At 31.9% G+C, this 12,732-nt stretch overlaps 2 protein-coding genes across 3 annotated transcripts in view; both read right to left on the bottom strand.

Annotated features, from left to right (window-relative positions):
* Positions 1-2,571: 2,571 nt before the first annotated feature.
* Positions 2,572-10,793, bottom strand: LOC111391554 (MADS-box transcription factor 6). Of its 2 annotated transcripts, none has more exons than XM_023016792.1 (8): positions 10,491-10,793; positions 8,187-8,262; positions 7,983-8,044; positions 6,913-7,012; positions 3,267-3,308; positions 3,084-3,164; positions 2,874-3,010; positions 2,572-2,788 (listed from the first exon to the last, which is right to left on the bottom strand). In XM_023016792.1, the coding sequence occupies exons 1-8, from the start codon at positions 10,670-10,672 to the stop codon at positions 2,713-2,715; spliced, it is 756 nt and encodes a 251-aa protein (XP_022872560.1). In that variant the 5' UTR covers positions 10,673-10,793; the 3' UTR covers positions 2,572-2,712. The 2 variants fall into 2 exon arrangements, with proteins under 2 accessions (XP_022872560.1, XP_022872561.1); XM_023016793.1 differs by having other exon boundaries at positions 3,102-3,164; positions 10,491-10,788.
* A 66-nt stretch (positions 10,794-10,859) lies between these two features.
* Positions 10,860-12,732, bottom strand: part of LOC111391563 (phospho-2-dehydro-3-deoxyheptonate aldolase 2, chloroplastic-like) — a 5,855-nt gene continuing 3,982 nt past the window's right edge. The window contains exons 5-7 of the mRNA XM_023016804.1: positions 11,765-11,819; positions 11,583-11,672; positions 10,860-10,989 (exon numbers count right to left, since the gene is read on the bottom strand). Of these exons, the coding sequence (XP_022872572.1) occupies positions 10,860-10,989; positions 11,583-11,672; positions 11,765-11,819 (275 nt within the window). The remainder of the gene's footprint in view (positions 10,990-11,582; positions 11,673-11,764; positions 11,820-12,732) is intronic.

The raw sequence follows: 12,732 nt of genomic DNA, 5'->3' as shown, positions 1-12,732 counted from the left end.
TCTTGAAAGACAAAAATACTATAAATAACGAAAAATATCATTAAACTAATAGGATCTTATCTTCTAATTGATCGATATAACTCTGGAACATGCAATGAATCATTGTTAGCTTGCTCTTCATGATTCTCATAATTTATGAGTTAGTATTAGAGCTTTGGCTCTAAAATCTGGTTTTATTTTTTTTTCTTTTTATTTTCAAGTTAAAAAAAAAAGAGCTTAAAAAAAAAGAAAAGCAAAGAGATGTCAAGAAAAAAATCAAGAAACTTTGAGAAAAAAGGTGAAGAAAATTCAAGTAGAAAAATATATTCAATTTCAATATCAAGATTCGAAGGCGAATCTTTTTTAAGAGAGTGAATGACGAGAATCATGGAGAGTGAGCTCACGAGGTTCCATTGCATGTTCTAGAGTGATATGGATTAATTAGAAGAGAAGATCCTAAACTAATTAAAAAAAAGAAGAAGGAATATGAAGTATGCGCGAAAACGCACATGATACACAAAAATGAGCATAATTTTTTGCTTAGTTGTAAGATTTTCGTTCATGAGTACAATCTGGAATTTTTTCAATTTTGCACAAGTTTGTCGATGATTGTGTATTTTTTTGCTTCATTGTTTTTGAGTTGAACCCTAAACATCGATCAATCTTCTGTGGATTTCGGAATTACTATTGCTATGTGGGTTCACATCATTTTTGGAAGTGTCTTTTAGAGAAAACTCTTCTATAAGAAATTAAAGTAAAAGTTCTGTCAAACGGATTCTTAAACTCAAATGATTGTAATAAAAGTGATGAGAACAAGTCTCACTCATCCCTTGAAATAGAAAACCCAAAAATCATTTTGTAAATATAAAATATATTTTATTTTAAAGAGCTAATATTTAAAAATAGATTTTAAGAGATTTAGCCTTTCAAATTTAAAGAGTCAAACTCACTATCTATATTTAATATAGAATGATTGCATTTAATAAATAACATATTTCAGTATTTTGTTTCTTAAACTATTCAAATAACGTTAAATTGATTAGTCATTGACCTATAAAAAATTGTGTTATATTAAAATATGTGGAGAAATCAATAAATATTTCTTGAAAAAAGAAAAGAAAAAGTTAAAATAGAGAATATTGCTAGAGTGTAAAAATTTTGATTCGTTAAATTTAAAGATACTCTCTATAATATATAAGATACTCTTTACAAATTAATCCCATGTTTGGTAGGGATTAAAACCAAAATTTTAATAGATTTTAATAAAAGTTAATGAAAAATGTAATTGAAAAGTTGACTTTAATTCAGGGCTAAAAGTCTTTTGGAAATGCTCAAAGGTGCTAATTTCTGCAGTACTAGTTTTACCTTCTGCTGTTTATTTCCCCCTTGCACTCACATGGCACTGCATCTAGACTATCCAGCTATCTTCTTAAACCTGAATTTCTTTTTCATTTTTTTTCTTAGTATGGCCACCAAAAGTAGATTTACATCCTGGCATGATCATAAAGCTGGATTCTATACACGTTTGTGGATAAAAAGTCATCCTTGGAAAAATAATATAAATTTTATAAGGTATTTGGTCCATTTGGAATTGAATCTAGAGTTCAACTTCTGGTTCTCAAAAGTACAATTTGTTTTAGGTATTTTAGAGCCTAATATTTTATTCTCAAATTAGAAACCATTTTGGGTGCCGGGTAAGTTTTAAAATACTGATTATAGAATGATCTCTACCCTTTGACAGCAGATTTTGAGTAGTTGTAAATGGCTTTTTAGATTCTACTTTTAGCTTATCCAATTATATATATAAAAATTTAATTTAATAATACTACATATTGTGATAAAAATCAAAATAAAAATAAATTTCGCTATTCTATGAATAAAAATAATATTTATAATGCAAAAATGTTATCATTCTAATGAATATCCGGTTTATTAATTGTATATAAGCATATCGACGGTTTTGAAATTTTTTTTTATCAAACATTTAGTGGATCCTAATGACACAGAAAAGTTGATCCTCTTAAAAAGCAAAGCACCAAACCAAGAAAAATCTATCCATCCTCTAACTACAAGGTCAAGTGAGATATAATATTTGTTTACACAGAGTGAATCCAAATATGACTATCTCTATCCTCTTCATGTATGCTTAAATCATGCATAATCTTAAAATTTTAAGGTGAATATTCACATTTTCAACATTCAAAGAGTGATTAGAACATCTCAACTTGTGATGTAAAATAGATTTAAATTGTGATTTAGATCTCTGAATTGATTGAAAGCTTTCCCAATGGGTAGATGCGAAGGAAATGTAAATTGCATTTTCCTGCAAAAAATATAAAAAAGATGCAAATTTATATATATAATTTTTAGATCCACAAGAACTAAAAGGTGGATTTAAAATTTTTCGTTAGAGAAAAATTTAAATTTGAATCCATCAAGATATAAATGAGAATGTAAAAATGGTTTTGGAGATATTAATTTACACTCAATTTCACACCGTCATTGGAAATGCTTTTAATGTTAGATTTTGATGTTGACGAGGTATTGACAGAGGAGTAATGCCTATATGTCATTCAATACAAGACGTAGGGGTGATAGCAAAATATGGAATTTATATATAAGCGTAACAGCAAAAGCACGTACATATTTGCAGTTTATGCATAAACATTAAAAGTCATGCTGACTGGTGTTTCAAATCATAAAAGACAAGGCATTTAAAATCAGATAAAATGGCTAAAACAGATCAAAGCTGTCAACAGCCATGTTTCTTGGAACAGAAGACCCTTCTCCAAGATTATAGTGATGGTACCTGTAAGAATGCACACCAATTCATCAGAATTTTCTTATTGGAATTCCTGAATATTAAGGGAGAGGAGGGGAAAGGGAATGTATACCCCATCTGTAGTACAGGTTCTGGTTCAAATTCCATAGGGTTTGAACCAGGCTGGACCATAAAGGTGCTAGTGCCAGCTGATGCAGCTGCATTCCACTGGCATGGAAACCCTCTCAGACCTTGTCCTTCTGTCTCATGCTGCGAAAGATGAACAAATGCAATTTTGCTTATTTATACACAAAAGATAAGTTATAATTTTATTGATAAATACTTCATTATTTATGAATACCGATGACAATTCTAGGGAAACCCTGATCTTCAACTGCTTGTTCATCTCTCCCAGTTGCCGCTCCTGCCATTAGATAATGGGAATTTTTAGATGCCAGACCTCAAATATATGTCTAAGACTGAGATATATATGTACTGTATATGATAAACTTGAAGTGAGCAATACCTTTCTGCGGAGATCTTCCATTTGCTCCATCATTATCTTTGTCTGCATTTTCCGGTGAAAATAGTACAGAAAATCAGCATAAAGCTGCGGGAGCTCGTAATGAACAGTCATGAAACAAGTAGGGAGGAAGAAGTAAAAAGAGAAACCTAAAACCGTTGTACATAACTTATGCACCAGAGATTGTTTTAACAAACAAAAAAGATATATAACCACAAACATAATACAACAGAAAAAACTCCATGTATGTACTCCATAACTTGTCCCTAAATTATCGAACAGAAAAGAGTTTCGATACTCGGATAATTTTGGTCTTGATTTGTGGCCCTTTTTCTACTGTGAAGTCCGACTGGAGTGTTGGTTGTGTATAGTGTTCTTGATAGGAAGTTTTAGGGCTTTTTTGGGTCAGTGTTGAACTTTAAAGTGCTATACTACACTTATGTCTGGGTCTTGTGTCGATTAGGCATAGATTATTGTGAGATCTGTTAAAGATCGATAATCTATTGTTGAATTGATGGTCTGATTGTTGTATTCCAAACTTTTATTTTCTTGGGAGGTTCTTGCACATAGTGACGGGCTCTTACCTCTGAGACCCCAGAGTAGGCTTTGCCGAATTGGGTGTTCATTTTTGCGTGTCGTGTTTACTATTTTTCGTACTATTTGTGTTTTGGTTTCCGCATATTATCTCGGTTGGGTAACAAAATCCCAACGAAGCTGGTATCAGAGCCTCGTAAGGTGTGGGCAAGGCATCTGTGAATTTTATTTAAGTTTTTGACGTATTGATGTATTTTTGATCTGTGTTGTTCAATAACTCAAAACTGAATGGAGTTTTCTGGAAACTAGGGTTTGGTGTCCAGTTCTGTAATAAACACTGGAATTGGATTTAATATTGTTATACACAATATTTGGTGAGGTTGTTCCAATACAAGTTTACCAAAATTGATTTGCATGATTTAATATGTGTAATACTGTGATTTGATTTATTCGAGAATTGAATAAATTGTTTTATAGGAATAGGATCACATTTAGGGTTTCAGTTTTTTACCTTGACTGATTGGAACCATATGTAGAAAAAATCTGAAATCGATTCTTCATGTTGCTATTGTAGTTTGTGCATATTATATTACTGTTGTTTTTCATTTTCAGATTAGCTTACTTGTCATTAACCGCAAAACTATTTTTCAAGACCTTTTCTGCTACTTAGGTGATTTGTCATATTAAAAATAACTAATTTCCACGAGTAATAGCCATTCTTTTACAAAACCTGCAGTGGATTGGAAGGTCGAATTATCACAATTCGATGGAAAGAGGGATTACTCCATCCGGAAGTAGAAAATGAGGGCCATATTGGTTCAACAAAGGTTTGCTAAAGCCCAGGATGATCCTAAAACTTTTTCCGCTGAATTGAAAGCTAAGCCTCATGAATTCTAGATATAAATAAAATGGCATGTGGTTCTATCATATTGTACTTATCTGATAACATCATAAGATAAGTAGAAGATCATAAAACCTCTAGAGCCTTATAGACTGCATTAGATGCTTTGTTTCTAACTAAGACATAGCCCATTGAGATCTACCTCTTAAAGAAACTGTTTAGTTTCAAAATTGACCCTGAGAAGGGCTTGGAAGCAAATTTTTAGTGATTTTCGCATTCTAGTAATAAGTCTTGCTCATTATGATAAGAAATTTGAGGATGAAGATCTTGCTATGATTCTTCTTAATTCACTACTTGATTCTTATAAGAATGTAAAAAATGTGATAAAATACTCAAAAGATGAGCTAACACAAACTATTGTCACTAATGCTCTACGATCTCGAGAATTGGAGGTCAAGAGAGAATCTAGAACAAGTACAAGAGAAGAAGTATGTTTGTAAGATGAAGAACTGAGAAGAAGGAAAATAACCTCAACAATAGAAAATCTAAATTGAAATCTAAAACTAGATCTAAATCAAGAGGTAGAAGCAATAAGAAGTGTTACCATTGTGGGAAGTTAGGCCACTTTAAACAAGATTGCTTTGAATGGAAGAAAAAACTAAAGGATCAAAATAATGGAGAATTGAATAAGGTTCTAAGTTAGACAGTCTACTTGTTATAACTGTATCTAATGAAGAAGTTGATAAGGACTTGATCTTGGATTTAGGGTGTACATTCTCTATGTCCTAATAAATTTTGGTTTAATAATTACAAAGAAATTGAACCCAAGAAAGTGTATATGTGTGATAATAACTCCCAAAGTTTTGGGGCCTTTTTTGGGTCAATGTTGAACTATAAAGTGCTATACTACACTCGTGTATGGGTTTTGTGTCGATGAGACATAGAGTATTGTGAAATATGTTAAAGATCGATGATCTATTATAAAGTCGACGGTCTAATTGTTGTACTTCAAACTTTTATTCTCTTTTGGGAGGTTTTTGCACATGGTGACGGGCTCTTATCTTTGAACCCTCCAGAGTAGACTTTGTCGAATTGGGTGACCATTTTTGGGTGTTGTGTTTAATGTTTTTCTGATTATATGTGTTTCGATTTCCGCATAATATCTCGGTTGGGTGACAAAATCCCAACACATGTGAATCTAACACTTAAGATATTTCACAAAAACAAGAAGTTCCATTCTTGAAACTAAACTTCATGTTCTACGAGAAACGTTAGTTACATCATTTAAAAACTTATTACATGGGGAGGGGAAGGAGGGAGCCTCTTTATTTTTATTTAATTTTGACTTCATTTAAGTATAAGTCGGATTTATTTTTGTTATATCAAATGTTTTGCACAATTTTCATTTGATGGCACTGAAATTTGAAAACATGATTTGGGTGCTTTATTTCGTCTAAAATTTAAGTTATCATAGAGCGGACTTAATTACTTAAATTGTCTTTAGCACATCAACCGTACCCACGGGGTTAATTATTAATAATACACAAATATAATGAAGAAGATAATTAAATCTTGAGATAAATAATAATCAATGTACCACTCCCTAGTTCATAATGAACTGATATAAAATAAATCAAATTATGTTGCAAATGACAACAAAAACCAGAAATCATATTAATAATTGTCCAAAAAATTGTATCTCCCAAATTTGAGAGAGTACCAGAAGGGGAAAAACTCTCTTAATTTTTTACTGGATTGAAAAATTAGGAAAATTTTCTCTCATATACAACGAATAACCGAAGGCTAGTCCCATTTTTTTTATCCCTTTCCTTTTGCTTCCCTAGGTAAACAATTGATGAAGCTTATTCATGCAAAAAAGGAGATTCAAACATAAGCATATGTACTTTTGCATAATTTTCTTTTCTTTTTGAACTATTTCTTCTATTTTATTTGAAACTTCATGCTTATCATTAAACAATGTATAAGTTAGGAATCAAGGCAAATTTCTATTTTATAATGACCTGAAAAAAGAATATGAATATCAAAGATGTCTGCTTTTTTTCTTTTTACTTCGTTTTCTTTTAAAAATTTCGGCTCAAATGGTATTCCTTTCCTTTGTCCAGTAATATACTTGTAACATTTTATAGTTCAACCTTAGATGTAAAAAAAATAAAAAAAATAAGAAGAGGAAGGTGACATTCCTTCAATTCTTCACCATATGATTAATTCTTCTATATAGAAATCATGAGATATTATAAATTCATTGAATCATACCTTCCTCTGCCTAGCTTGAGTAAGAGCTCCTTCGAGCTGTTTTTCAAGATTCTCCAACTCTTTTACATTTAGCGGCCCAAGATCTTCTCCAAGCAAGTTCCTTCAAGATTATAGATAAACCAAATTCAAGAATATCATTTTCAAACTTCATAATAATCTAGGATACACACTTATACGTACTAATTAAGTGTTGAAAATTGGATTATGCGATCACATTTTGACTTGGATTTTTGAATGAGACCTTTTACTTATATGTTTATAAGGTGCATTCCTTTAAATTGCGACTTTGGGCTTATGGTTTTGGTGCAATCTGGCCTTACACGTGGAGCATTACTGGACTTTGGATCTGTGGGTTTTTTTGGCCATTAAAAGCGTTCCTCTGGTCTTTTTCTTCACATAGTTTTTTGTGCGAGACTTTTGAGGGTATAGGTTTCTGTCTCAAGTTTTTCTCCCATTCTGTTATTCATTCTCATGTAATCTTTAGTGATTTCTTTAATGTACTGAGTGTATGTTAGTGAGTTTGGAGTGAGGTTTACTATGGTAAATCATCTTTGTGAGGTGAGAGAAAACAAAGAAAGATTTCTTTATACTTGTACGAACACTGTTCTTGGCTGATTTTATTGATCTGGAGCAATATCTACTTGTAGATGCTCAATGGGTTAGTAGCGTTTAAAACAGTGAACATATGGATCGATTATTGTTTGTGCAAATACTTTTGATTGTTCATATTTTACTCAAACACATTTTGGGACCAACACTAAGAAAATAACAACGAGAGCTGTTGATTTTTATCATCCCTCACCGTAAGAATATCTCAGAAACCGAGCACAACGAAATCCTAACACTATCAAGAAAAGAAATAGGCAGAAGGCATGCACATGCACACAAATATACTAATAGCATGTTTGGTAATCTCACTCGCGATTTAGCAAATAAAATAGACCATTCCAAACATAAATTTTGTTTTTTTTTCCCCTTTAATCTTATCGATTTACATCCAGTCTAGCTCATAAAACATTCCCGAATTTGAATATGAATACATATAAAGGGTAAAAAAGAATTGGGATGACCTTTGAGTGCGTTGAAGAGCTTCGTACTTGGCCTTTAATTTTGAGACCTCTTGGTACCAGCTCTGCATTGACACCATGAACAAAATGTTATCAAGAATTAAGGGTGCTTAACTTAATGAATACTTTTGAGTTTCATTGTCCATGTTAATATATCAGAATTGCTAGTGGAATATTATTTTGAGAGTGGGATTTAACTATTCAAACCTGTGTTTCTCTTTCAGCGCCAGTGTTGAGAGGATTAAAGCAGCAACGCTGATAGCGTTCGAGGGTTGCAGTCATGCTGTAAGGAGAAAAAAATATTAGTTGTTATAAAGTACATAATGAATCCAAATGAAGATGTGTTCGGTATACTTGGAGATAAAAGTAAATTTAAATGACAAAAGTTGGATAATTGAAGATGCAGTATATATATATATATTTTTTTTCAGATTACTTTGGCCTATATCTTTATAATATTGCTCAATTATACAAAAGTATTCTTACAAACCTGAATTAATTAAAATCACAAACAATTTTCCGTAATTACTCAATTTAGTAACTAGTAAAAGAAGCTTAAATTAACAAGCTTCTGTTGCCAAAGGGAAATGGGAATAAACATAGATTATTGCCTACGATTTAAGTACTAAACATGAACTTGTGTGAAAAAGGGGACTTCCTCTTATGATGTACAGGAAAAATATTTATGCTGCTTCTAAATATTTAACCAAAAATATTAATTTATTCTTAAGAAATTAGATAATACAGTCCCAGAGAAAATAGATTGTGGGAATAACATATTTTCATGATTTCAAATAGGGAAAAGTGAAGATGATTGAAGATCACACCTTCAGGCATCAAAAATCAAAGGGGAAATTAACACTATATTTCAACTTAGATCTTAGTGTATCCTTATATGAAATCTGAAAACCATATGTAAAGAATTAATTTTATTTATTTATTTTTTTTCTTCAAAAAAGGGACTCTGAAAAAATATTATCCAGCAGGAAATCAAAGGCACTTGAACAGAAAGGGGTGAAAGAAGGTGGAGATAAAACAGAAAAATTAGAAAAACAAAACAAAATCTCTTTTTGCGTCATCTCTCTAGTACATGAGATCCACAATTTTCCAAATCCAAGGCCACATTTGAGATGTTCTTCTCTGATCTCTCCATCCTCATTTTGCTTGCCACTTCTTATTGGTGTGATAGACTTTTTCTGTATTTGCTAATTCTTACTTTTTCCAAAATGATTCATCTAAAAACTCAAGACAGTAACATTAACCACTAAAAGCAAGATGACCACAAAATCAATCTTAGGGAAAAGAAGAAATTTTGTGAAAACTAATGCAGTCACCATATCATCAGAGAGAGAGAGAACTTTCACCAAAATACTCTTTGCTTATCTACCAGTCTGAATCAGATAGATGGAGAAAACTTGCATCAAAGCATGTGGAGTAGTGACTCGTTCATCTAAAGAAAAACCCACTATCTCCCAAAAAAGTTTTCGCCAAAGTGTATATTTTTTGAAAAAGAATTCTTGAAAAAAAAAAGCCTGAAACTCATATAGCCCAAGAAAAAACTGACCTTCTTGAAAGAAAAGTATCATCAAAATATGCTTGATCTGTCCACAAACTATAAACCTCAGGAATTCCACTTTTTTGCTTACAGTATCATCGTCGCAATTTGTACAATATAGCATTGTTGAATCTATACATGTAAGTGTGTATTAAATGTATATAAAAGGTAAAACCAAGATATGAGGTGATTGGAAAGGAGTGAGATAGCAGAGACCCATGAAGAAACAAAAAGATATGAGAATGAAAAAAAAAAGGAGACAAAGCCTGAAGCTTTTCTCCAAGTTTCAAAGAATCGCTTCATTTTTTTCTGATACGTAACTAAAAAAATTTGAAGCATTAACGAGACGGAGGACTGTGTAGAGAGAGAAAGTAATCAAAGGAGAGAGAAACCCTAGATCTTGCACAGAGGTCCAAGAGACTAGGATAAGTCTGGAATGAAACCATAGCTCTACTCAATCATCTTTTTTCAGATCAAACAGTAACGCGTGTCGATCTTTCATTGGAAAATTAACAACCAGTACTAAAAAAGCATCAATCTTGAAACCACCAAGTAAATAAATAAATCAAGAAAAAGAAAAACACAAAAAAATCAAATGACGCCAGACGTAGAACGGCAGAAGAACACTGGAAAAAACTAAGCCTTGGTCTCCTTTAACCGAAAGTGCAGTGATCTGAAAAATCTTCACCTAAGAAACCAAATTAGAGAGACAGAAAGAAAGAAACCAGAAAGTACTACGCATACCGTGTGTGTTTCAGAAGTTTTTGTGATAAACACTTAATCTGGAAAGGATTTAGATGCATCTGGAGAAAACCTATATAACTAAACACATAACATACCAAGAAAAACAAATATAAACACTTACACACATGATTGGATATTTATGCACACGCAGAGTTAAAACGTTAAGTGGATTTATATATGTGTATAAGTATGTATTTTATAGGTATATATACCCAGCACTTGCGAACTCGTATAGCTTTCCACGACTGGAAAAGATGATGAGGGCAACCTCAGCATCACAAAGCACAGAAAGCTCATAAGCTTTCTTGAGAAGCCCATTTCTTCTCTTTGAAAATGTCACCTGCCTATTGATCTTGTTCTCTATTCTTTTCAGTTCAACCCTACCTCTCCCCATTTCTCTCTTTTTTCAGGATCGTGTGTGTGTGGAGGGGAAGGGTTTGTGGGATGTATAAATGGGAGAATTGCAGGTGGGGGTACTTGAATTCCTTCTGCAAATTTCAAGTGTAGAACACTTAATATTTATTTTTAATATTATTATTGTTGCAAGAAAATAGTCAACTTAATTTTTTCTTCTTCTGTGATTATGTAAGATGAAAATTCCCACTACTCTTTCCTTTCCATTTCTCCCATAAAAACTTAATAGTAAAAACTCTCTTTTTCTTGTAAGAGTGTTTCTTGGGTAAAGACTGGTTTTCACGCGCTATTACATGCCTGAGAAATACAGTACTGTTCATGAGTACTGATGGAATAGAAGAATATAATTTAGTACTTTGATATCATATCAAATCAAACAAGGAAAAAAAAAGGTGTAGTTTAATAATTTTAAGGCATGTTTGTATCGTTAGAAATATTAAAGTTTAATTTTGCATTTAATGAGATTTACAACTTTATTAATTTTTCGATCACACATTTCACCAATTTTTATCAAAATTTATTTGAAATTTAATTATTAGAGGCATAGGCTCAAAGTAAGTAGGCATGTCCATGCGTTCATAATCAACTCCAATTATGGAGGCTTACATTAATTTGGCTAAAAAAAACAAGAATGTTTGATGATATTAAACTTGACAGCTACTCAGATATTATTTGTTAACATTGAATTTATCGTTAATTATGTACTTTTCAAACTCAAATCCAAAGAGTTCGAAGTGTAGTAGCCAATTTTTTCTTTTCATTTCTTGGGTTTGATTTAAAAAATAAAAAATAAAAATAAAAATCCCTTTTTTGGGAGTTAAAGGTTAGGTTAGAAATGTCTGGAAATATAGTTATACTATTTGATAGTTCATGAAAGTAATTAAAATCACAAAACAATATATAAGGGGGAAATCATAAATTTTGGCTCTGGTAACCTATAATTGATCTCAAAGAGTATGAAAGATCTTTCACTTAAATGTCTATAAAAAATGGGGAAATTAAATTATTTCATAAAGCTTCTCGAATTCGAGTAAAATGTTCATAACACGGTTTCAATTATTGAGTTCAATACCGCTCTTTGTTAATAAAATGACATGTTATTACTTCTTTACACGATCTGAACTTGTCTATAATTAATCAAGAAAAAAGTTTGAATTTAGATAATCACTAACTATATTTGTTCTAATTTTATTGATCTTTTGCATAGAGGAATGCTTGGACTTAAATTTGATTCTTAAGACATAGTATAAAATTTAATTTTTGACGTATTTTCCTTTTAAGTAGCGGCATCAAAATTGGTAGTATATGACCATGGTATCCAAACAAAGGTACAATTCCACGAGCTCTTCACCTTTGCCTTTTAAGATAATTTTTGTAGAGGATAAAGAATATGAAGTTAATGCCAATGCTAATGCCAGACACCATATAGGTACTTATTCTTGGGAAATAAATAACCATGAGAGTTTTATGCATAAAGTGTTCTAAGTAAAGAAGGGGGTGGGGGATAGATAATGTGGCTGTCAATCTAAAATTAGCATCAAATAATTTGATATTTTTTCTTGACTTGGTTAAAAGAGCTTTCTGTCAAATGAATCACACTGCTCACTCAAAGACCCCTTGATAGAGGTCGGTGTCAGATTATCTGAAAATATCATCATGATATTAATATAATAGAGGAAGTGCTTTTCATTGATTGAAGCACCGTTCAAACCAATCAATCAAGAAGATAATGTTGAACTAGGACACAAACCTAGGTTACTGGTATCATGACGAACTCGCTGCATCTGAACTCGCCAATCAATCAATTCCTTCAAAAGGGCAGTTGCACGTGACTATAGATTGAAAAACAATCATTTGACATGATAGGGACGACAAGCTCGAATCCATCAGGCTATATGAAGTGCTTTTCATTGATGGAAGCACCGTTCAAACCAATCAATCAAGAAGATAATGTTGAACTAGGACACAAACCTAGGTTCCTGGTATCATGACGAACTCGCTGCATCTGAACTCGCCAATCAATCAATTCCTTCAAAAGGG

Source organism: Olea europaea, unplaced genomic scaffold (assembly GCF_002742605.1).
Source record: "Olea europaea var. sylvestris unplaced genomic scaffold, O_europaea_v1 scaffold806, whole genome shotgun sequence".
Lineage (NCBI taxonomy): Eukaryota > Viridiplantae > Streptophyta > Magnoliopsida > Lamiales > Oleaceae > Olea > Olea europaea.
Note: the sequence above shows the minus strand (reverse complement) of the source record. Positions and strands in the feature narration are given on the sequence as shown.